Here is a 27,005-nt window from a genome sequence, read left to right on the forward strand (position 1 = left end):
CTGCCTATTTCTGCGAATTAACAGTACAACATTCAAACATTCTAGAAATAGCTTCAATTTAAAACAGATTTGAGATTGAGGATTTTTTTTCTCCCACTGCAGCCCCACCCGTGCTCCCCTCCCCTCCCTCCACCCAGACCAACCCCTGTGACCCCCCCTTGCTACCCTGGGAAACCCCCCTATTACTCCAGGCAAATGCCCTATGGGCGAGGTCCCCTAGATGTTATCGAACAATTGTACATACAATAAGCCAGACCCCACTAAATGAACCTACAAGATGATTCAATAATCATTACTACCTTAGGATTCGCCTTCCCATGCTATACCCCACTGCCGCTCTTGGTTTTTTCAATGAGGAGATCTACCTCCTTAATCTGTCGCATAATATACATGTGGTTATTCCACATAATTCGGAGCGAGGCCGGGAATCTTAATTGTACCTTGGCGCCCAATGAGTTCAAAGTTGTCATTCTTTTACCCAACTCCCACTGTTTTGTTGCGGTGATGTGTGATACATCGGACCTAATGGGAAAGGAAAATAGGTTAGAAAAGGATTTGCATTTAACCACGCCCGCTTTCAATGCAAGTGATCAGATTTTCTACTTTAAGGAGTATGTTAAAAAATTCACTAAGATCTTCCTTGGCTTTGAATTTGCCGGATTCCTCTTATATGGATCTCGGTGGACACGCTGAATGTCCAGGGCTAAATTCAGTTCCGGGGAGTCTTTAAGAATTGTATCCTTTAGAAGAGAAATCACAACATTTTTAATATCTCCTCCCTCCAAGTCCTCGGGAACATTTAGTATTTTTAAGTTGTTTTTCCTAGCATGGTCCTCAAGACGCTCAATATCGTCTTTCAGATCTCTATTTTGGAGAGCTAGTTTGTCCATTTCCGCTAAGAAACTATGCAACGCTTCCTTTATTTTGGGGATTTCGAGTTCCAAAGCATCGGTTCTTTGTGAAATTTCTCCAGCTTTTTGGGTTAACACCTCACATGAGGATTTAATCGCAGCCTGGTTGGTTTCAGAGATGGTAAATCTTCTCCCTATATCCTCCCTTAGCGCCATCAAAATGTCCTCTAATGATCCAGCTTCGAGGATTCCTTTTTATGCAGATCTGATATACCCAGAGAGCCAGATATAGCAAAGGCTGAAAATGATAGCACCTCCGCTGCATCAGCCTTTGACATTGCTTGAGGAGGATCTGATCCTATATCTTGGATTCATTGAGGTTCTAGGGCCGAATACCTATTAAAGATATCAATGAAAGGATGGACAACCACTGGTTGTTCAATCGATGGACACGGTTCGTTCGTTGCTCCAGAGGGAGACAACAACAGAGTAGAGGACAAGATGGTTTCCTGCGGCGGGGGAAGGCTCTGTAAGGGAACTGCCTGTGCACTCGGATATGACAAATTGGTTTTTCCCTTTAGGCCTTTATCTGAAAGTGTAGTTAAGACTTTGTAGAATGTCTTCAGGGAGGGTGTTACTCTTACTTTAGATGATAGGACTTTCTTGGCCCTACCCTTCCCTCTACCTCCACCTGGTGCAATATTCTCCGTGGTGGCTTCCTTCTCCTGCTACCTTGCAGTGGCCCTTACCTCTGCAACAGGGGGTAAGACTCAGGTTTGAACAGTAGAGTCAACACCAGTATCAAATTTCGCAGCTCTGTTGCGTAGGGTGTAGCGGCACACAGTTGGTTTTAAGCTCTGTTGAACTCTGGCGCTACAGGGGCCACTATACGAAATACTACTCCCCCTATTCTCCATACAACACCAATGGCCTACCTGCCGAGTAGACCAGGCAGCTTTTACTGAGCCCTGCTGAGCAATACGAGCCCCACACTCCTCACCACACGTCTCCGGGACAGTCTCTATAAGCGCCGAGAGACCTGAGAGGCCCAACACACTCCCCCGCTGATTTACCGCCGAAGACTTACCCCTACCACTGACTAGAACAGGGTCAGAGGGAAAGCAGTCTCCTGGTTCTTCGGACTCGCCTCGGCTCCTGATTGCACTTTCTTCCGTCAGACCACTGCCTGCGATCCTAACGTATTCGCAAGTGTTTACTCTGCCACAATGAGCCCGGAACCACAGACGGCGGATCCGCCGCCGCCTCCACTCCCGTGCAGCACTGGCAACCCGCGGTGGCAAGAGCTCCGGCAGCTCACAGGGATGGGCCCCAAACACCATCCAAAACCAGTGAAAAGTTACTCCCAGGCACACAAACGACCCCGCAAACGGAGACCAAAATGGGAAGACAAAAAAGAAAAGCGTAAGTACTTTCCCTCCGTGAAGCATTCAAAAGCGTTCAAAAGACTAAGGGGGAGCGGAGGAATGAGTTCACAGCGTTCGTAGCAAAAATCGATTAGAAGGTGGTGGCCCAAAAGTGGGGGGGGTGAAACCATCATCCGTTTATCGAAAAAATCATCTGGCTGGTCGGAAACGCTTACTGCATTCCATTAATGGGGTCCGGCATAGCATGCATCAGGGGAGCACGTCCGCGGCCGTTTAGCTTCCGGCTGCCTTGTTTCCCCCCGGTGAAAAAACTGCTCAAAATGCTTGTCTCAATGCTTGAGTCATTCTGCAAGTGCATAGACAGTGACTGGGTACCTTGAGTGCTAGTAGTTGACAGCAAGATAAGTTTATGAGCACTTCTGTTTCAGCAGAGTGATTAGATAAGGACATGCTTCTGTCAGGATGATTGTAGGAGTGGACACAGACTCACAGTGTGATTCCAGATAAGCATGACAATTACCTGGACTTTTGCAGGACTGACTCAGTAGTCTGCAAGGGGTTAAGGGACCGCATAAATTGTGCACATTTGACTTACCACTGCTTGTCTCAATGCCTGAGTCATTCTGCAAGTGCATAGACAGTGACTGTGTTCCTAGAGTGCTAGTAGTTGACAGCAGGATACGTTTTTAAGCACTTATGTTTCAGCAGAGGATTAGATAAGGACATGCTTCTGTCAGGATGATTGTATGAGTGGACACAGACTCACAGTGTGATTCCAGACAAGCATGACTATTACCTGGACTTTTACAGGACTGACTCAGTAGGCTGCAAGGAGTTAAGGGACCGCATATATTGTACACATTTGACTGTACCACTGCTTGCCTCAATGCCTGAGTCATTCTGCAAGTGCATAGACAGTGACTATGTGCCTAGAGTGCTAGTAGTTGACAGCAGGATACGTTTATACGTGCTTATATTTCAGTAGAGTGATTAGATAAGGACATGCTTCTGTCAGGATGATTGTAGAAGTGGACACAGACTCACAGTGTTATTCCAGACAAGCATGACTATTACCTCGACTTTTGCAGGACTGACTCAGTAGTCTGCAAGGGGTTAAGGGACCGCATACATTGTGCACATTTCACTGTACCACTTCTTGTCTCAATGCCTGAGTCATTCTGCAAGTGCATAGACAGTGACTGGGTTCCTAGAGTGCTAGTATTTGACAGCAGGATAAGTTTATAAGCGCTTATGTTTCAGCAGAGTGATTAGATAAGGAGAAGTGTGGCTCAATGGTTCGAGCGGCAGACCCTGATGCAGAGGTCTGGCCCGGGACCAGGGTTCAATTCCCGCCTCGGCGGGTCTTTGGCTCAATTTCCTCGGTCCTGATAATTCTCGCCTCGGTGCCTATTCTAATCATGGGTCCCACTCTGCAACTCTGGGCAATAGCTTGCTTAATCTCCACAACGGCCCCAACAGGGCTAGGATGCCTGGCTTCACCTTGGGGGTGCCCAGGAGTGGGCACTTCACAGGGAAAAGCCAGGAAGGGTTCCACAGCGGTATGCATACAAGCGCCGGAGAGACCCCATCTGGGGTGATTCGGGCGCTATACAAGTACTATGACATTTACATTTACATGTTTCTGTCAGGATGATTGTAGGAGTGGACACAGACTCAGTGTGATTCCAGACAAGCATGACTATTACCTGGACTTTTGCAGGACTGACTCAGTAGACTGCAAAGGGTTAAGGGACCGCATACATTGTGCACATTGACTGTACCACTGATTGTCTCAATGCCTTAGTCATTCTGCAACTGCTTAGACAGTGACTGGGTTCCTAGAGTGCTAGTAGTTGACAGCACGATAAGTTTATAAGCGCTTATGTTTCCGCAGAGGATTAGATAAGGACATGCTTCTGTCAGGATGATTGTAGAAGTGGACACAGACTCAGTGTGATTCCAGACAAGCATGACTATTACCTGGACTTTTGCAGGACGGGCTCAGTAGTCTGCAAGGGGTTAAGGGACCTCATACATTGTGCACATTTCACTGTACCACTTCTTGTCTCAATGCCTGAGTCATTCTGCAAGTGCATAGACAGTGACTGGGTTCCTAGAGTGCTAGTATTTGACAGCAGGATAAGTTTATAAGCGCTTATGTTTTAGCAGAGTGATTAGATAAGGAGAAGTGTGGCTCAATGGTTCGAGCGGCAGACCCTGATGCAGAGGTCTGGCCCGGGACCACGGTTCAATTCCCGCCTCGGCGGGTCTTTGGCTCAATTTCCTCGGTCCTGATAATTCTCGCCTCGGTGCCTATTCTAATCATGGGTCCCACTCTGCAACTCTGGGCAATAGCTTGCTTAATCTCCACAACGGCCCCAACAGGGCTAGGATGCCTGGCTTCACCTTGGGGGTGCCCAGGAGTGGGCACTTCACAGGGAAAAGCCAGGAAGGGTTCCACAGCGGTATGCATACAAGCGCCGGAGAGACCCCATCTGGGGTGATTCGGGCGCTATACAAGTACTATGACATTTACATTTACATGTTTCTGTCAGGATGATTGTAGGAGTGGACACAGACTCAGTGTGATTCCAGACAAGCATGACTATTACCTGGACTTTTGCAGGACTGACCCAGTAGACTGCAAAGGGTTAAGGGACCGCATACATTGTGCACATTGACTGTACCACTGATTGTCTCAATGCCTTAGTCATTCTGCAACTGCTTAGACAGTGACTGGGTTCCTAGAGTGCTAGTAGTTGACAGCACGATAAGTTTATAAGCGCTTATGTTTCCGCAGAGGATTAGATAAGGACATGCTTCTGTCAGGATGATTGTAGAAGTGGACACAGACTCAGTGTGATTCCAGACAAGCATGACTATTACCTGGACTTTTGCAGGACGGGCTCAGTAGTCTGCAAGGGGTTAAGGGACCTCATACATTGTGCACATTTCACTGTACCACTGCTTGTCTCAATGCCTGAGTCATTCTGCAAGTGCATAGACAGTGAATAGGTTCCTAGGGTGGTAGTAGTTGACAGCAGGATAAGTTTATAAGGACTTATGTTTCAGTAGAGGGATTAGATAAGGGCATACTTCTGTCAGGATGATTGTAGAAGTGGACAGATCTGCTTTAGAGCCATAGAACAGGTCAGCAGAGCTGCTTTAGAGCCAGAGAACCAGGTCAGCAGAGCCGTTGTAGAGCCAGAGACCCAGGTCAGCAGAGCTGCTGTAAAGCCAGAGAAACCAGGTCAGCAGAGCTGCTGTAAAGCCAGAGAACCAGGTCAGCAGAGCTGTTGTAGAGCCAGAGAACCAGGTCAGCAGAGCTGCCCTAGAGCAAGAGAACCAGATCAGCAGAGCTGCCCTAGAGCCTAAGAACCAGGTCAGCAGAGCTGCTCTAGGCCTAAGAAGCAAGTTAGCAGAGCTGTTCTAGAACCTGAGACCCAGGTCAGTAGAGCTGCTCTAGAGCCAGAGACCCAGGCCAGTAGAGCTGCTCTAGAGGCCGAGAAAGAACCAGATCAGCAGAGCTGCTTTAGGGCCAGAGAACCAGGTCAGCAGAGCTGCTCCAGAGCCAGAGAACCAGGTCAGCAGAGCTGCTTTAGAGCCATAGAGCCAGGTCAGCAGAGCTGCTTTAGAGCCAGAGAACCAGCTCTGCAGAGCTGCTCTAGAGGCAGAGAACCAGGTCAGCAGAGTGCTTTAGAGGGAGAGAACCAGGTCAGTAGATATGCCTTAGAGCCAGAGGGACCAGGTCTGCAGAGCTGCTTTAGAGGGAGAGAATCAGGTCAGCAGAGCTGCTTTAGAGCCATAGAACTAGGTCAGCAGTGCTGCTCTAGAGGCAGAGAACCAGGTCAGCAGAGCTAATGTAGAGGGAGAGAACCAGGTCAGCAGAGATGCTTTAGAGTCAGAGAACCAGGTCAGCAGAGCTGCTCTAAAACCAGAGAACAAGGTCAGCAGAGCTGCTTTAGAGCCATAGACCCAGGTCAGGAGAGCTGCTTTAGAGCCAGAGAACCGGGTCAGCAGAGCTGCTCTAGAGCCAGAGAACCAGGTCAGCAGAGCTGCTGTAGAGCCTGAGAAACCAGGTCAGTAGAGCTGCTTTAGAGGGCGAGAACCAGGTCAGCAGAGCTGCTCTAGAGGGAGAGAACCAGGTCAGCAGAGCTGCTTTAGAGCCAGAACACCATGTCAGCAGAGCTGCTTTAGAGCCAGTGAACCAGATCAGCAGAGCTGCTCTATAGCCTAAGAACTAGGTCAGCAGAGTTGCTCTAGAGCCAGAGAACCAGATCAGGTGACCTGCTGCAGAGCCAGAGAAACCAGGTCAGCAGAGCTGCTTTAGAGGGAGAGAACCAGGTCAGCAGGGCTGCTTTAGAGTCAGAGAACCAGGTCAGCAGAGCTGCTTTAGAGCCAGGGAACCAGGCCAGCAGAGCTGCTTTAGAGCCAGAGAACCAAGCCAGCAGAGCTGCTTTAGAGCCAGAGAACCAGGTCAGCAGAGCTGCTTTAGAGCCAGAGAACCAGGTCAGCAGAGCTGCTCTAGCTGACACTGATTGACTGACACTGACTGACTCACTGTCACTGACTGACTGACACTAACTGACTGATACCTCTCTACTACTCTCTCTCTACCAACTCTCTACTACTCACTCTCTACTACTCTGTTTCTCTACTACTATCTACTACTCACTCTCTACTACTACTCTCTACTACTCTACTATTCACTCTCTGCTTCTCACTCTCTACTACACTCTCGCTACTACTCTGTCACTACTACTCTCTACTACTCACTCTCTACTCATTTACTACAATCTCCTCAGTAGGAAATACTTTCATTGTTTTACACTCTAGTTGCTCATTAGATCACTGTAGTAAAGCTACTGCTCACCAGGGAAGTCTGCTGATGGTATTCAGCCCCCTGAATACGGACCTGCTGTCTGAAATTGGGAATCTTTTGGCTGCTGATCACGCTCGATCTCACCTCCTGCAGCCGATTGGACGCTGCTCGGGGGGCCGCCATCTTAGGTGAGGAGCGGGATTAGGGTCAGCATTCCTGTGCTATGCCCCTCCCGCCCTCCCGCCCTCGGCCACTATAAAATGGAGCCCCCATTCCGGAGGCGCAGCGGACGGGTGCAGCGGGCGCGCCAAAGGCAAGCCCGTCTTCGCCCGTCCGCGCCCGCCCGGGCCCAGGGGCCACGACCCCTGGCCCTCTCATTACGTACCCAGCGAACATACTCAGGGAACTGCAGCTCTCCAACTTTCCCCTACCGCCCGGCGTGCGGCAGCGCACTACTCACCTGGAGATCGCCAGAAAGTCACCTAGCTTAAGCACCCAGTCTGACCACGGTGTCATCCATCCCTGCCCTATGGTCCCCCCACTGGCACTCAGCAATGACACTCACCTTCGGGTGCTTCACCTTAATACCCGTTCCATGGTGAAGCACCAGCTCGACTTATTTCTCCTGCTCAGTATGGACAAACCCGACGTCTTGCTCCTAACAGAGACTTGGCTCACGCCGGATTCCCATCCGGACATCCTGGCGGCCCTCCCCCCGGACTACTACATCCTTAATGCAAATCGCCCACTGAGTCGTCCTGGAGGAGGAGTGACGGCCATCATACACAAGAACTTTAGATTTCTCACCTCTGCCTCGCTCACCCTATCTGGGGTAGATAACAGTCATCAGCCTGGAAACTGCAGGGGGCGCTCTCGCACTCGTACTTCTTTATCGCCCCCCCCCAGTCGATGCCATCGTTTCCTCTGTCTATGAGCGAGCAGGTAGCTGACCTGCTTACACATCACTCCCGACTCGCTTTATTCGGCGATTTCAACTACTGGTTTGATGATGACCAAGCCGGGCCCCATGCTATCGAACTCTTCGAAATTCTGACAAATCTTAATCTGGCCCAACACATTTCCTCCCCTACCCACATCAAGGGTCATATCCTGGACCACATCTGGACTCACAATCTCGTCCTCTCTCGTCCAATTATTTCCCCCTGCCTCTGGTCTGACCATCACTTGATCGAGGTTACTATCAGGTGACAGACTATGCATGTGGTTCAAGATGGCCGCCGGGTAGGAGCTCTTGGAAAGAGCTCCAAGTGCTGGGGATCCCAATTTTGGTCTTTATCTCCGTTAGCACCCAGCTGCACCCCCACCGTTCTGTGCAAGCAACACGAGTAACTGGATTGACAAGTAACTGGATTGACAAGTAACTGGATCTACAAGTAACATCAGCTTCCTTACCTGCCTGGCGGAGGACGAAACCTGCTGAGGATCCCCGACCTGCCTGGAGGCGGCTTGTCGCAGGAGAAGACCGAGTCACCCCAGCCTTCCTCTTCGGACCCGGAGCTCCCCCTGGGCAGATGCGGAGCACGACACGGCACGAAACGGATGCCTGCTGCCTGCTGAGGATCCCCGACCTGCCTGGAGGCGGCTTGTCGCAGGAGAGGATCGAGTCACCACAGCCTTCCTCTTCGGACCCTGGGCTCCCCCTGGCCAGATGCGGAGCACGACACGGCACGAAACGAATGCCTGCTGCCTGCTGGAGTCCGCTACGGACGTTTGGTGCACGTTGTGGCTGCCCGTGAGTCAGTGGCTGGGCCAGCTGTGACGAGCTGAGGCTGTGCACCGGAAGAAGTGGACACACCAGCGGACATCAGAGGCGTGCTCCAGCTGCAGGGCCTGGATTGCTGCTCCCGAGGTGCCGGGAGATATCGGCAGGGTCTGGAAGGATTGCTCGGCGGGAAGTGGGTGGCAAGCGGAGGCGTGATGCGCCGGCTCAGGAGCGGCAGCTGATGGAGTGGAGCCCTGAGGCGGGCGGGATCTGGAGGACCGACGACCCACATCATGAGCCTGCCCCGCCTGTGACGGGAGCCGGAGGCGATCGGAGGTGGGGCGCCGCCGCCCAAGGAGCGGCAAGAGTGGAGCCTGAGGCGAGCGGGACCCGGGGGGACAACAGACAACGGACGAGGTGAGCGGAGGTTGCATCGCAGCCCTGCGGAGATGCCTGAGTCCTGAGTCCCGAGGCGGACGGGAAAACACAACACACGAAAACACGTCGTTGCCCAGGGGAACTACAGGAGAGGGGGAACAGGCAATCGGGAGTTATTATAAAACAACGCCTATCGAGTGGGAAAGGGCTGCAGCTCAGCTGTTCCGGCCGTGCACGCACATCAACCTGTCAGCAGGCGCTGCACACTGTAGCTGTGTTCTTGGTGTTCTTATTGTCTAGACCTCCGATAAATGCATCACTTTTGCGCCACTTTGCTGGCAACATCATAATTGTGGCTGAGAAGATCTACAAGAAGGTACTGTACACATTTCCTTTGTTCAAAATGGCTGGGGCCATAAAACTGTAGCAATACATTTTCCTCCTTTACCTTCGATGCCCACGAGGCTCCTCAGCTTGACTCCTCTACACAAGACCACCAAAACAGAGATAAGACTCCCTCCCAGCAAGATAGGAACTGGGCTTGCTCGAATAGAAACTGAATCTGCCTTTCCCTGTTCCTAAAGTAACAGCAACTAACAGAGGACTGTCATATTTTGGCGGCCATTTTAGACTGGTCTTTCTCTCTCTCTTGTCGCCTCTATCTCCCCTATTTGGCGGCCATTTTAGACTGGTCTCTCTTTGGTGGTTTCTCTCCTTGGCAGTCATCATGGACTAGTCTTCTGCAATATATGATCATACCCTAAGAGCTGGTTTCTTTTCACTAATCTCAACTACAGAGTGTCTGCCTTTTATTACAGTATCATATTTCTATTTGTACTTAATGCACTGATCGCTACCTCAGATAGTTCTGGCTGCTCTCTAGTGTCATTTGGGACTCAGATTGCTTTTTGTCTGCACATATGTGTAGGTCCGATATATCATTAGTATTATACTTCTATTTGTAAAATGTACATTTCTATAAGCTTTTTGATGCTTTTTGTTTGCACATGTATGTAGGTCTGATATATCATTAGTGTTATACTTCTATTTGTATACTGTACATTTCTATAAACTGCACCCATTTCACTTTGTATTCTTGTATTGCACTGATAGCTACCTCATATATTTCTGTACATTTTTGGTAAACCGCACCCATTTCACTTTTTTATTCCTGGACGGTGCCAATTGCTACCTCTCATATCTTGGTTTTGTTGGTTGCTCACTAGTGCCACTCTCATATCTTGGTTTTGTTGGTTGCTCACTAGTGCCACTTTTGTTCCATGTAACTTATTGTCTGCATTTGCTTTTTTGCACATGTGTATCAATATAGTTCATCCTCCCACACCCTCTTAAACCCCCCATCCCATCATGGAGCCCATCGGCAAGCACACATATAAAATCAACTACCCATCCACACTCACCAAAAAAGCCGCTAAACGCTTTAAACACAACTTCCTGAGGTCCCACCCTGAAACCCCCTTTGCCGACACCTACTTCTCACCGGTCAATGGATCCCTGAACACCGATATCATCTTCCACACCACATGCAGAGCTCAATGGAGAAAAACGCTCCTCACCTTACTCACCGTCTCCAACACCAGGAAATCCGCTCAGGGCATAACTCTCTCCATCACACCATCCCAACTCTTCCCAGGTAAAGCCACCATTACTATCTACAATAACGGGATTGTCCTATCTCAATCCACAGACAGGAACCTGGAACTACTAGACAACCTGTTCCCCACTTTCAAAGAACACCTCTCCAATCCGCGAACCGACACTCATATCTCTTCCAGTCCTACCAACCCTGACCTCACAGCTCCCACCACCCACAACCCCTCTAACCTAGCTCTGCACCAGGTAGATACTACACACTCCTCAATCGGAGACACACCTACCACCCCTGACCTCTCAGCTCCCACAACCCCTCTATCCCAGTTCAGCAACAGGTAACTACCACACACGCCTCAAACACAGACACAGATCTCTCCCCCTCACACACCACTCGCACCCCCACCCCTACTACCAACCGTCGGACCTCCACGCATACCATTAACACTCCCCTCACCCCTGACATCACAGCTCCCACCCACAACACATCTAACCTAGTTCAGCACCAGTACGACACTCACAACGACAAATCCCACCATTTATCCCCTCCCATTCTCAGTCCCCACTACCCTCCAACCAACTACGTAGAACATACCTCCTCTCTTAATTTTACCCCCCCCACAACAGGTCCTTCTCCAATCCCATTGCCCCCCCCACTCTCAGCCCCCATTACCCTTCCTGCACCCCCACCACTACTAACAGACACCCATCCTCCACCTTGAACTCTCCGCCTACTACCAATGCTTTCACTCATACCACCAACGTCTTCCCTACCTCTTGCACACCCCTCCCGCCCAAAAGCTCTCTCCTCCCCAACACCATCCCGTACACTAACACAACGCAGCCCTGCTCGAGTACCAGCCCACTCCCCCACCTGCACGCTAATTCCCGGGTCAGTCGCTCACCTCTGTTGGTCACCCCCACCTCCACCACCTACCCCACGTTGGACAACATCATGGCCACCCTCATCCAGATCAAAGAAGACATGCACATCATCAAAGAACTACTCTCCACACACCCCATTCACCCCTTACCCACCTCCACCTCACCTCCCAACATGTCCCCTACCGTTACGGTTGACCCCTTCACTCAACGCTCCTCACTCCGGACGTCAATCCCAGTTCACAATCGCAACAACCGCCCTCGTCGCCCCTGCAACCCCTCACCCACCTCCACCTCCCCTCCCAACATGTCCCCCACCCGTCCGACTGACTCTCTCACTCAACACCCCCCACACTGGACTTCAATCCCTGCTCGCAATCGCAACAACCGCCCTCGTCGCACCTGCAACCCTACTTCGGACCTCGACACACTCACCCTCCTCCGCTCCTACGACCCAGCCCCCCAAACTCACACATCCACCTCACACCTCACCATTCCCACGATACACTCAAACCCCCTTAGACCCCCACACTAAACAGCAGATTCTCCATCCCCAATAACCTTAGAAAAGTCCCTCTCTCTCTAGAACCCTCTACCACCCTCAACACACCCCGTCTCAAATGCACTCTCCTCAACTGCAGATCGGCCTCGAAACATTCCGCCGCCATTGCTGATCTCCTCCTAAAGCTGGACCTTGACCTAATCATCCTGACTGAAACCTGGCTAACTGAATCCTCGACACCTATAATGGACATTCTGGTTCCTCCCAACTACCACATCATCAGACTTGACAGAACAGGCAAAATAGGTGGTGGAATCGCATGCATCTACAGGAACAACCTCTCTGTTCTGAAAGTCAACTCCACCTCCCTACCATCCCCAACATCCTGTGAATACATCTGCCTCGACATTATTAGTGAGGGCAAACCTATATGCTCTCTTCACAGCATTTACCACCCACCCAGGGACAACCTCACCTTTTCCCAACAAGTCATGGATATGATCTCAACCAATGCCGGACAGCAACTCACCCAAATATACCTTGGCGACTTCAACCTCCACTGGAACGATTGCAATGACGCGGTGGTAAACAGTCTTAAAAATGTCCTCGATGCCCTTGACCTCACCCAAATATGCAACAGCCCGACCCACGAGAAAGGTTCTATCCTCGACCTTATCATCTCCAAAGAGGACACTATCCAACTTGAGTCCATCCAACCCTGTGACTGGTCAGATCATCATATTGTCACATTCTTCATCAATGAAAAAGTTAAATTTAACTCGGTTCAATCCTCCAAGCCCAAAGTCTGGAAAAGAGACATGAAAAAACTGAACCCAAGCTCTCTGCCTCCTAACAGCTGCAATATCCTACTCCCACCGACCGGCGCTACGGACGTTCAATCCCTGACTGACCACTATCTCAACGCTATGACCTCAATAATTAATGAGGCTGCACCTATGCAGCTAAAAAGAGTCTCTACTAAAATCTCCAATCCATGGTACGACGGGAGTCTCAATGAGGATAGACGAGACATGCGAATGGCAGAACGCACCTGGAGATCAGCTCCCTCTGCACTGCACCTAAAAACTCTGAAGAAAAAGAGAAACGCCTATTTCAGGAAAATAAAACGCTCAAAAACAGATTTCTTCAGCCACCAGCTCGACCAAGCAAAAAACCGTCCAAGAAAGCTGTTTGAGCTAATCAGATCACAATCCAAGGAACAACCCCAACCTCTCAGCACTGTGCGCGAAGCACCATCCTGTGAAGACTTCTCCGCTTTCTTTATACAAAAAACTGACAACATAAAGAGCGATCTCCTCATTGACGCAAGCCTCTACTCCAAACACCACTGCATAGCACCCATTGAACCAAAAAACAATGCTTCATGGTCAACCTTCGGCACCTACTCGGAAGAAATAATTGGCAAACTGCTCAGCACATTGAAACCATCCAATCACCTCACGGACCCCCTTACTGCTAACGCTGTAAAAGACTTTACCCCTTGGCTTCTCCCACTCTGGACTAAAATTATCAACAGCTCACTTCAACAAGGAATCATACCTGACTCCCTCAAAGTTGGACAAGTCACACCTCTACTAAAGAAACCTACAGCCGACCCCTCTGAACTGAATAATTACCGTCCCATTACCAATATTCCCACTCTCGCCAAACTGCTGGAAAAATGCCCACAACTACAATTGACTAAACACTTTGAACAATTTGACCTCCTCAACCCTCATCAATCAGGCTTCCGAGCAGGGCACAGTACAGAAACTGCTATGACTCACATAATTGACGATGCACTTCAAATGCTAGACCAAAACGACACCTGCCTCCTCATCCTCCTTGATCTCTCTTCAGCATTCGATACCGTTAAACATGAGAATTTACTCGAATTACTAAGCACAAGAATGGGTTTATCTGGAACCGTTCTCAAGTGGTTCACTTCCTTTCTACACAACAGGTCGCATAAATTCAAGAGCAGCAATGTGTTGTCCTCGCCAATACCTGTAACGCTAGGCGTCCCCCAAGGATCCTCTCTATCCCCGACTCTGTTCAACCTAGTTATGGAACCTCTCACCACCCTGCTACAAACATCCAATGTACACTTTCATATGTACGCCGATGACACCCAACTTTATCTCAAAATACAATCCCCCAAAGACATTGCGCTCCTGAATTCAACGATCAAAAGCACCCAATCCTGGCTTGCCGACAATCATCTCAAACTCAATGCTCTGAAAACAGAGTTCCTTCTGATCTCACCTTGAGCGAAGATCTCCACTACTCAAATTTGGCTTAAAGACCTAACCGCACTCAATGTCCAACCCACCATCGTGGACTCAGCAAAATCTTTAGGCATAACACTCAACACCAATCTCAACATGCAGCAACATATCAGCAAGGCAACCAAGGGAGCGAACTTCCAAATCAATACTCTGAGGAAACTTAAACCCTTCCTCCCAGCCAAAGACTTCCAAACCGCAGTACAAGCGCTAGTCACCCCTCGAATAGAATATGGCAGCATCGCCCTCTGCGGACTCCCCTTAACTACTACCGCGCCCCTAAGAGCTTCTCTAAACGCTGCAGCGAGACTCATCACTGGGTCAAAAAAGCACTCGCATATTTCCCCTGACTTGAAATCCCTGAACTGGCTGCCTTTTGAAGCCAGAATTCATCTGAAAATCGCCTGCATGACACACAAGGCGGTACAACTGAACTCCCCCGGCTACCTCGCTCAGAAGCTGACAATCTCTGGCGGCGCTAGAAACACTAGAGGCACACACAATCTTCTACTGAAACCTCGAAGATTCTGGAAGGAAAAAACATATAAGCGTTGCTTCTCAGGAATGGCACCCAGGATCTGGAACTCACTACCTCCCGAAACCAGGCTCTTATCTTCCTCTACACTCTTTAAGAAAGAAGTAAAAGCTATCCTCATGGCCAAATACACTTGAACTATTATCTCGAACTCTTCAAAGTCGTTGCACCGATCTGTACTACGTGTTGCTTATTTGTATTACTTGTCTTATTGATTTACATGATTGGCTTTGCCTCCACCTGTGTGTACTGTTAGCCTTATTGACTCACCTGTTTTAACTATGCTTCCTCATGTACCCCTTCTATGTAAAGCGCTCTGATATCTGTAAAGATCTGGTCTGCGCTATATAAAACTTTCAAAATAAATAAATAAAATAAAATAAATAAATAAAAATACTATCTCAATTAAAGGGAAACTCAAGGCTCCCCCCCACGCTGGGGGATTGTGTCGTAAATGGAATTACTATGATTCTCAGGGATTCATTGACCTCTTGATCAACACCCGCCCCACTACCCCCCTGAATCTGACATCGATTCTATGCAGGACGGGATAACTACCTGGCTGTCATCAGCCAGTGATATATTCGCCCTTCTCACTAAATTTGCTCATACTAGACATGGCAACTCTCATCGCTGGTTCTCAGAGGAACTGAAAGCACAAAAATCTAAACTACGCCATCTAGAACGCAACTGGAGACGGGGCTACTCCAAGGAGGACCGCATCGAGTTTGTGAGGGCCCGCAATGAATATAAAAACGCTATTACCAAAGCAAAGGTCTCACATATTACGGAAAGAATTGAAACAGCCAGTGATAAATCTAAAGAAATTTTTAAAATTCTGAACGATTTCTCATCCGACCATAGAGTACTTCCAACCCAGGCCCCCACCCAAGAAACTTGCAATGCGCTCAACTCCTACTTTATCCAGAAAATTGTAAATATCAAGAATGCTATCCCTCTCTCCACTCCTGTTAGCCCCTCTGACTCCCCCTCTCTCAACCCCTGTTCTCTCACCCAGTTCCCACCAATCACCCTCAGTACTCTTTCCGAGCTCATCACTCGTGTCAAATCTGGATCTCCCAGGGACTGTTGTCCCCCCCCCCAGTTCTCAGGGCGACTTTTTCTGCCCTGCCTGACAGCATCCTCCCCCTCCTGAACACCTCCCTCAGCACCGGCACGGTCCCCAGGGAAGCCATATTGGTTCCCCTTTTGAAAAAAGCAGGAGCCGACCCCGCCGACCCTGCCAATTACAGGCCCATCTCCCTCCTGCCTTACACTTCTAAACTCCTGGAGGCCTACGTGACCACCTGCCTCTCGGCATTCATCGAGAGCTCCGGGTTCCTGGGACCCAACCAAGCTGGCTTTAGACGAGCACATTCCACCGAAGCAGTCATCTTAAAAGTCTTGGACACCCTTCGGGAGAATGCCGATAGAGGGTCCCCTCAGGCATTGGTCCTTCTGGATCTATCCGCCGCGTTCGACACGGTGGACCATGACATCCTTCTCCACCGTGTCGGACAAGCGGGTATCCAGGGACCTGCCTGGGCATGGATCAAGTCTTTCCTCTCGGGCAGAGTTCAAACAGTCCACCTCGGCCCCTTCACCGCTACCCAGGTCCCCACTACCTGCGGAGTCCCCCAGGGATCCTCCCTTTCCCCATTATTGTTTAACTTATATCTTTGCCCACTGATCCACTCACTGAGCACCTGGAACTGCACTGTCCTCAACTATGCTGATGACATGCAGATCATTTTTCCCTTAGATATCCCTGACGCTGTATCCAACTTTCAGGCAGTAATGCTGCATATCCAACAATGGATGATTTCCAACCAGTTTAAATTAAACCCCGAGAAGACGGAACTCATTTTGCCCGGTACAAGCCCTTTACATTGGGGCCCCCATTTCTGGCCAAACGAGCTTGGCACTCCACCTAGCCCCTCGAACTCGGTAAAAAGCCTGGGCGTTACCATCGACACCGACCTTTCTCTCAAAACTCATGTTGGCACCATCATCTCGGCCAGCATGTTCCAGTTACGTAAAATTTCCCATTTACTCTCCTACGAATCCCTGGTGCAAATCGTCATCTCTCTTGTCCTCTCCCGTCTGGACTTCTCTAATTCTATTTACTGGGGCTACCTAAGTCCCTCCTTCACCGCCTCCAGCTGGTGCAGAACCAGGCAGCTAGACTTATTTGCAAAACTTCCAAATGGCAATCCGCCAGACCTCTCTTGGCCAAGCTGCACTGGTTGCCCATTGAGCAGCGAGCTGCTTTTAAAATAGGTTGCTGGTATATAAGGCCCGGCAGTCCAAGGGCCCGGCTTTCTTAGAATCCCTCATCAACTCTCACCGCCCGGCTCGTAACCTCCGTTCTGCCCATCTCCACCTCCTCACCACCTCGATGGTTAAACTAAAAAAACTGGGTGGCCGCAGATTCAGCTACCTAGCGCCCAAACTGTGGAACTTCCTCCCCCTTCATATTAAAACCTCTGGTACCCTACTAAGCTTCCGAAAGAGCCTAAAAACATGGCTCTTCTCAAACCTCATTTAAGCTATGACCCCCACCCTCAATCTTAATCACAGCGCCAGGAAACCTCCGGTGTCAGTGCGCTCTATAAATACAGCATAAGATAAGATAAGATGTTTCAGTCTGCATGTCAGAATTGTTTTGAATGAAATAGAAGAGGATTTGAGAAATCACTCAAAATGTGCCCTAATTTTTCTTTCTGCAGCACTAATCATACTTTCTATGGCAAAATGAACCCCCTCATTTTGTTCCTTTTTAAATTAAATGTTTTAAGAGTTACCACTTTATTCCAATCAAGATGGCTTCAGGTGTGCTATACTTTTGTCATAAGTAAGGCTGTTAGCGCTCTAGTTATTCTTTAGAACAGTCTGGGAAGATGTAGGAGAACACAAAGGAATCAACTGACCGTATCTGTCCTTGTCGGATGTACATGTTTTACTGAGAATGTCAGACTTCATTCTCATATGACTGAGAAAGATAATGTGAATTTACAGAAAATATGCTCTCAGTTTAGCTTATAGATCACCTTCCAAACCTCTGTGGGAAAAGCATGAGAAAATAGTTCTCTCAAACATGATTCATGAGATCCCAGCAGAAGGCTTTTTCACATGGTAAAATCACCTTAGAACACACCACAGTTCCTAAAATGAGTATGGTACCATCAACAAATGATTTATAATGTAACTAAAGTCTTAAACCCTTCTATTAACTGCAATGCTTTTTAATGAGGTGCTATCATGTATATTGGTCCCAAGATGGCTGCCAACACTTCTTGGATGAAGTGCTGACAGCCAATCAGATCTCACGATGAGATGTGTTTTTAGGCTCCGCCCAGATATATATGTATTTTTTTCCTTTAATATCTACAAAACTACTGAACAGAATTACACCATTTAACCAAAAGGCACGAGTGTGAACCAAGGACTACCTCTTTGCCAAATTTGGTGTAATTCCGTTCAGCAGTTCGGGCTATAGCTGCGACTAAAGGTTCCTATAGAAAATTGCACGGGGAAAACATGTTTTGGGACCCCTTTTTTCTCTGCCCCAGCTTGACAAATCACCCCAAGACTTTCAGGATAGGAGCGGTCCGGAGCGGGCCATAAGTTTTGAAACTTTCGTGAAGATTAGTCAACCGGCGCCAAAGTTGTTGGGAATGGAATGTTGCGATTTTTCTATGGAATATAGGTCTTAACTATAACTACCTACTGGCGACCGCCAGTAGGAGATATATATATATATATATTGATACATGCCAGGGCCCTCGTCAGGAGGCTACTGCAGCTTGCACCATTAATTACCACTACCAGCGCTGCCAATTATGGTGGCAACGCGACTACTACCAATCACGTTCAAACAAGGGTGATAATTCAGACCGTTCCAGGCCACCCAAAGCTTTAAGAATTGCTTGGGTATCTGGTATTAGTCATTTGTTAATGTGTATTGAATTATTAAACAACTGTTGTTGTGATCATCTCTACATTAGACAAAAAGTGCCACCATTTCGCAGACTGTTATAAGTACTGTAGTTGACCATTAAATGCTGGTGCCGAGCACCAGAAACCACCTGCTCAAATTAAGCACTGGCCAGGTGTGGAATAAATTTAAAAGAGGAAACATTTAGTATGGTTGCCTGAATGACCCTTCAAAATGAAATGAATGAGGGTAACATGTAGTGTGTAATGCAGCACTCTGAAGCATCACTGGGCACTTCCTTAAACAAGGAGAGGAGTCATTTGCTTTAGAACAAGGGTAGAAGTTTAATGATCACATCCAACTATAGTACAGCTGTCTTTATTTTGTCATGATAATGACCTTATTTTATTTAAAGTTTACGTGTATAATTCTTTATCTTCTTACTATTCAGCAGTCACTTGAAACAACGGAAGGATCATCTACCCAGTATCTACATATCACAGACACCGAGGAAGATGTTCGTGGAACTCGAGCCGCGGTAGCTGCTTTACAGGACCTGCGATATACCTCAGATAATGGTAAGAATGGTTTCCTGTTTTTTTCCAATTTTAATTGGTAAGTTCACAATAGTTATTGCTACAGTTATGGCACTCCCCCACATATGCAGTTTAAAGTTTTCAGGGAGAAAAATACTCCACCATTAAGATTTGGCCGGGATTTGGTGCAGGGGTGCCGGGAGCGGGGCAGAATGGCAGATTCCAGCTGATATCCATGCACCAATTTCTGGTGCATGGATATCAGCTGGAATCTGAATCTGAATGGGGAAGAACTGCATGGACCGTTCTGTTTGAAGGAGTACTGGTGGGTTGAGGGCCGAAGCCAGGCTTCACGGATGGCTGCATCCACGGCCCATTCACCATCAAAGTGAGATCTAGGTACTGAAAATTTTTGAAACTACGCTTAGAATGTTCTACCATCATTACAGACCCCATGTAAGTGTTGAATTTCATATACCAGTGAAGAAGAAAGATTAACTTATTCATTTATGAGAGATCATATTTTTGTTGTTACCATTTTATTCTTATGAAAAAGGCAGCCCACTTACAAAGTGTATGAATTCTAGAAATTGTACATAATGTAGAAGCAGCTAGAATGTTGGCATTTATGTGGCAGAGAAAACACCTCAAATGTTCCGTATATTGAACTGGGAGAAAAATACAGTTTTTAATTAATCTTCTGGGAGGACTATGGGCCAGGGAGGCTTCCCCTGCTTGGCTGGGTTCAGATACCCCGGCCGGGGCCCCAGTGGACCTTGGGCGGAGGGGGGCATTCCAGGGCTTCATTCTTGGGCCCGGCACATGGCAAAGCATCCAGGATTGGATCATGCGTGCCCGGGGTCCATGCTGTGGCCCAGGGTGGGCTCTCCTAGCACTTCTGCCCTGGGCTCTGTCCTCCGGGCTGCTGCACCACCAAGGGGCCTGGGACGGGGTCCATTGGGCCTGGGGAGGCCTCCCCCACTTAGATTGTATGATAATTAAGGTGCCTCTGGGCACTGGGTCGGAGTTCCATGAGGGCCACCCCTCGCAGTCCTATGCCTGAGTCCCTACTGGGGCTCTGAGCACCCAGGCCGCAGGGTCCTGGTCTCCTGCAACAAACAAGCGGAAGCACAGTGCAACCAGATGGCCATCCTCTGAGCTCGGCCATCTGGTCCCATGCCATGCTTTCCAATTGGGCGGCCAGATTGTCGGGCTGCCCTGGAAGTCCCGATGAGGTATCATTTGCTTCCTTGAGCCAGGGAGGGCTCCAGGAGGTTGGATGCCTTTGCGCTGGTAATCCCCTCGGTCACTCTGTGCGCACGGAGTACAAGAAAGGGGGGTAGCCTTCCTCTAGATTATTGGGGACAGGGTACTCCGAGCCCACTTGCAGTACAGTGGTGCTCAGCCTGGTGCTGCCAGGGGCTGGGCCGGACCCAGAGGGCCCCCCAGAGGCCTGGGTCTGCATCTGCTTCCCAGCCCTGCCAGATGGGCCTTTCCTTAGTACATATCTTCCCCAAGGGCAGGCAGTGACGCTGACATTCCCATGCAGGCCGTCCGGGAACGGTCTGACCAGCACCGTATACTCCAATCGATTGGACATGCTTGGTCAGATTAGGGATGGACTGCTTGGCCCGCCTCTGCTTCTGTTTCAAGTAAATAGCTTTCACCTTGCCAGGGACCATATGGCTTGAGGGCCTGCCATTCGCAGAGACCCTTACCTTACCCAGCACTGCGAAGGCCATGCAGCTTTGGCAGCATAACCCCTCCCACTCCCCCTGTGATCTGACAGAATGGAAGTGGTAGGGTGGCGCCAGGTCCCGGATGCTGTCTGTGGTCTGGGGCCCCGGGCACCACGCAGTTGCCCTTCTCCACCCAGTGCATTTCTGCAGCAGCTTGGGATAATTTGTTCCGTGGGGTGACCCCACCACCCAGACCGGCACCCCTGCGTCTCGCTCAGATTGCGCCTCGGCCTGCCTCTCCCTTTCGTGGAGACGGCTGGGACACAGACGCCCATGCGACTGCACCTATCCTCCCAGCAAGCCTCCAAGGTTGGGTGGGCTTCCCCAGCAGGCTCTCGCACGTTGTGAAGGTCGAACCGGGACAGTCATGTGGCTCCCAACCAGGTTCAGCAGGTGCGCTCACCTAGCTGATCCTGCCAGTAGCATGTGCTTGTCTCAAAGATTAAGCCATGCACGTGTAAGTACACAAGGCCGGTACTGTGAAACTGCGACTGGCTCATTAAATCATTTATGGTTCCTTTGATCGCTCCATCTCCTACCTTGATACTGTGGTAATTCTACAGCTAATACATGCAGATGAGTGCTGACCTCACGGGATGCGTGCATTTGTCAGACCAAGATCAATCCAGTAGAGCAACCAGATGGCCAGAGCTGAGTCCCTACCCCACTCTAGTCACCAGGAGGTAAGCAGTACCGGGACGCAGCCTCCCGAGCACCGGCCTCAATGTGCACAGGTACTCTTGTTCATTGGTGGACTACTGTGTGACTGGGGCATGGGTCTCAGGGTCTAAGTCCCGGGTCTGAGCCCTGGGTTGGGGTCCTGGCTCCTTGGACCTGGGGACTGGATCTGTGTCCCGGGGTCCAGTTCCGGGGTCCTGGCTCATGGGTCCTGGGGACTGAGTCCTTGCCCCTAGGGGTCGCCTGGGGCCAGGGTTGATCTTGCCATCCCAGGTCGCTGGGTCGTCCATGCCATCTGGATTTTTACCAGTTGCCAGCGGGCTGGCCTTTGGGACTAACTTTTGACTTTTGTCTCACCCAGGGTTCCGTACATAAGTTGGAAGTAAAACCTATGGTTGTGACAGGCGGGATCATGTTAAACAAAATGTAACCAAACCAAGTGTAGACTGTTCCTGATGTTTCATCTCATCGTTGAAGCATGTTGCTCAGTCATCCTGTTTGTCCTTGTTTTATACATGAATGAGTTGCCCAGAGATATCTTGAAATACAGAGTTCTAGATGGATAGCAGTGAATAACAGCAATTCCTTTCACTGAGGAGTTATGAGTGACATCAAGTAAGTCACAAGAGTGAAGCTAAAGTTCTATGATTTCCGTCAGTAAAAACCCTGAGGTGAAGAACATCCCCTTTTTTTTACTTTTTACTCATCTGTAATTTTATGGTATGTAGAGCCCCCAAAATCATTTGCACCTTCTACGTAGGGACAAAGGACTAATGTGGGAGCCTCTACCCCCACAGCCTTCTGTGACCTTCCACCGTTCTTCCAAAGCCATGCTGTACTGACAGGTGCTGAAATATTCTGTGCTGACATAGCTACAGTGGCAAATGAACTTTAATCCACACTGACGCCATTATATTGCAGTGAATACCCAGATTTACAATATGGTACTCACAGTATAAGTGTCCAATGGATGCCATACATAACATACATATGGGTAACAGGGAATTACCAGGATGTTTTTCACCAATAGTTCTGAGTGACATAAAATAGACAACAAGAGCAAAGCTCGTATTATCTATGATTTCAATCAGTACCCCAGGTAAATAATATCTCCTTAAATTACTTTTTACACTTCTATAATTTTATGTCATGTATCATCATCTGCCCCTTTCAAACTGCTCCAAAAGTGCACAGGAGTAAGGGGACAGTGATGCATAACATGGCTCGTCTTCTTGTCCCAAATTGGAAAATAATGCCTTACTTGGCATTCTTAACCAACTGCCACCACCTTCCTTGCCTTCCTCCCCCTCCTGCAGCATTTTTTCTGCTTTCAGTCAAAGCAGACAAGCGGCACTGCGCTGCACTAAGAGGCTCTCAGGGATTCCTGGTAGCCTGAGTGCAAGGCATTTTTGATTTAGAATCTGGTGTAAACTATACTCTTCTTATGGAAGCTATGCATAACCTATAGCATTATAAATGGGTAACAGTGAATTACAGAGATGTTTTTCATTGAGGAATTATGAGAGACATCCAATAGACAACAAGAGCGAAGCTCAAACTTTCACTGATATCACCGAAAACGCTGAGGTGAAAAACATCACGGAGGTGAAAAACGTCCCAGTAATTCACTTTTTACCCATCTACAATTTTATGTTACGTACGCCCCCAAAATCATCTGCCCTTGTTTTCAACACCTACCCAAGGGCAGAGTAGTAATGGGGGAGCCATATATCACATGGGCGCTCCTCCCAGGTCCCAAAATCAAAAAAAATGAAAACACATAGCTTCCTGCCACCCACCTCAGCCACTCTATGCCTTCCCTTCCCTCTCCTATATTTCCAGGCTGCTCTGACAAGGTCTTAGAGATCCCAACCAGAGCAGCATGGAATTCCTTTATGACCCACTGTTGCTACATCATAGCAGTGAATTACTGGATTTAGAATCCAGAAGCACAAGTTGTCTCTGGTGTCACTTGGAACCCCACGGTGAAAAACACTGCTAATTTTCACCTTTTACCCATGTATAATTGTAGGTTTTGTATGGCATAAAAAAATCATCTGCCCCTGATTTCAACTGCTATTATGGGGCAGAGAAGTAATGGGGGTGACCAAAAATATTTTTTTTAAAATACCTGGTCTCCTGCCTGACATCACCTTCTGACTTTATTCCTCACACCACACAAATGGGGCCAAAAAAGGCCTGACCTCCTATCACTCACCTGCACTACCCTCTGTTCAATCCCACTCCCACCCAACCCACAGCCATGCTCTCCGACCCGGTGAGAGCAGAGAGATGTACCACAGTGACTGACTCCATTAGAGCTGCTTGTCAGGCCAGGTTTATTTGCTACTGGCCGGGGACAAGGCATTGGCACATGCCCAGCGCTGCCCATGACTTTTAGCCCCGCAGTCTGTGGAGACCTGGGAGAGGCAAAAGTAGTTGTGTGAGATTGCCAAGCACTATTCCACCGCCGCCCTTGTGTCTCTGGAGACTGGGGTTAGGTGGTGGACTGAGTGGAAACAAACACTTTCCCTAGCTGATGTTACATCACTATAGTTAATATTATGCTGTAGGGATCTACATTTTTTTGTAGGAGGGAAGCAATACTGTCCGATTGCTTACCGGTAATATTCATTACTCCGAGTCGTAGACCTCCCTGTCACAGTCCAAACCACATGAGCATAGCTCCTCCCCCCAGAACTTCCAAGCAAACTCCTAGCCCAACCCTTCCTCCAGACCGATCCCCCAACCTGTGGCTCATAACCCGTGACCCACTGCATCACATCCTGTACCACCAAGCACAAGAAGCTGAACAAGGAGGGAGGGATGGGAGCCAGGACTGTGACGGGGAGGTCTATGACTCGGAGTAATGAGTAACCAGACATTACCTCCTCAACAGACCTTCCCTTTCACAGTACAAACCACATGAGCAGATACCAAATCAAGAATAGGCTTCACTCAGTAGCAAAAACAGACTTTATTAGCAAAGCAGAAAGTTACATCACCAGAGCAGAATGCAACACACCGTTCCAAAACTCAGCAGATTCAGTCCCACCCACAACCAGATGGTAATGGGACCTAAAGGTGTGAGGAGAACTCCAAGAAACAGTCCTGCAGATCTCAGGCATGGAAGCCTCCTGAAAGCTTGCCCAGGAAGCAGCCACCCCTGAGTCGATCTCCCCTGCACCGACCCAGGCGGCCAGACACCACAAGCCTCATACGCAACTCCCACAGCCCTCCTCTGCCACCGACTGAGAGTAGCCCCAGAAGGCTTCAGACCCTGACCTTATTGAAAGGCCTGGTACACAGTAGTTACACCTCCAGAACCCTCCAAATGTCCAAATAGTGCAGCCGCACCTCAACCTCAGAAAGGGGATCTAGACAGAATACTGGCAAAACCAGATCCTCCGAGCAGTGAAACAAGGAAGGGACCTTGGGAACAAAGGAATGATCAGGCCGCACCAGAACCCGATCCGGAAAAACGCGAAAACTGGTCTCCCAACATAGCCAGGAGTACAACTCCCCAATCCTACGTGCCGAGGTAATAACGACAAGGAAAAGCACCTTGATTATCAAAAAAATGCAGAGACCTCATGCAGAGTGTTGGAAATCGGATTTTTGGTAGGCTAGGGCTTGCACCAAAGCCAAGCAGAAACTACCACTCTAGTCAGGATAAGTGAGTTACAGTCCTAAAATAACCCCTGCTCACCCCCTTGGTAGCTTGGCACGAGCAGTCAGGCTTATCTTAGAGGCAGTGTGTAAAGCATTTGCACATAACCAACAGTAATACAGTGTAAGCACTACAAAAGGACACCACACCAGTTTAGAAAAATATCCAATATTTTTATATACTTAAGACAAGACCAAAAACGATAAAAAGCTACAATACAGTACTTAAAAATCATCAGTTATCAAAACATGATTGAAAAACAGTTCCTTGATGTCGATAGCTCCGTCCGGGGCTATAACAGCGTTGTGAGCAAACAAATCCAAACAGTTCTGGCTGACCGCAGAGTCGCGGGCCAGCTATGGTGTCGGGAAGACCCGCAAACACTACCTTTTAGAAATGCAGGGTGTCAGCGACCTCTCGTTGAGCTTCCGAAAGCAGGGCGACCGCAGGCGTCTGTTCCTGAGGGCGGTGCAGCAGTCGTCCGGGCACTTGAAGTCACACACGTTGCAGATCAAACTCCTCTCTGTTGAAGTGAGGAGCGCTGGCGTCGGCAGGCATCAGGTGCTGCGGTGCGAAGGGCTCCGGTGCCCTCAGGTCACAGTGCGAGTAGCGGCTAGGCGGTGGCATCAGATGGCGTCATCAGTGAGACCAGGGTCGCGGTGCGAAGTGAATGCGGTGCTCGTCGCGATGCAAACAGCGGCGGCATCGTTGCTAAAGCGCTCTCATCGGCTGACGAACTGGAGTTGATGTTGCCAAAGTCAGTAGGCCAAGGTTGCGGTGTGGGATGAGAGCGGTGTGGAGTGTAACTTTACGAGCAGTGCCCTCGAACCACAGTGCAATCAGCAGCGTCGATTTTGGCGTGGAGCAGTGTCGTCAGGGATACCAAGGCATCGTCGTGAAGCGAGGCGGTGTGGAGTGCGGTGCCCACAGGATGCGGTGCGAGCTGCGGCTCGGTGGCGGTGCCAGCAGGCGTCGCCGGTGAGACCAGGGTCGCGGTGCGGTGATATCCTCTGCGGTGCCTTCAGGAAACTCAGTCCGCAGCGGCGTCGTAGAATGTGTCGGGTTCCTTTTTCCTCTGTTGCAGCACAAAACACACAATTCCCAGCGCTGAGGGCAGAAGAGCTTGAAGTCTTTGCTGTTCCTTAGACTTCTTGAACAGGGGGCAAGCTCTACCTCAAGCCCTTGGAGAAACACACAAAAGTAGATTGCAGAAAGTTCAGTCCAGTCCTTTCACTGCCCAAGACAGAAGCAGCAACTGCAGGCCAACACAGCAAAGCACATAGCAAAGTGGTAGTTCCTCCTCACAGCTTCTCCAGCTCTTCTTCTTGGCACTCTTCTTGATCCAAAAGAGTTCTAAAGTTCAGGGATCTGGGCCCCAATATTTATATCCCCAAATCCTTTGATCTCTTAGGCAGAGAGTGTCTGTGCCCAGCCAGAGCCAGTTCTGCCTTCTCTGGTGTGACTTCCTGGA

At 49.3% G+C, this 27,005-nt stretch overlaps 1 protein-coding gene across 1 annotated transcript in view; it reads left to right on the forward strand.

The window, feature by feature from the left end:
* Positions 1–27,005, forward strand: part of ZFAT (zinc finger and AT-hook domain containing) — a 985,201-nt gene that overhangs the window by 848,058 nt on the left and 110,138 nt on the right. Inside the window, exon 14 of the mRNA XM_078686715.1 lies at positions 19,363–19,489. Within this exon, the coding sequence (XP_078542841.1) occupies positions 19,363–19,489 (127 nt within the window). The remainder of the gene's footprint in view (positions 1–19,362; positions 19,490–27,005) is intronic.

Source organism: Lissotriton helveticus, chromosome 4_1, assembly GCF_964261635.1.
Source record: "Lissotriton helveticus chromosome 4_1, aLisHel1.1, whole genome shotgun sequence".
Lineage (NCBI taxonomy): Eukaryota > Metazoa > Chordata > Amphibia > Caudata > Salamandridae > Lissotriton > Lissotriton helveticus.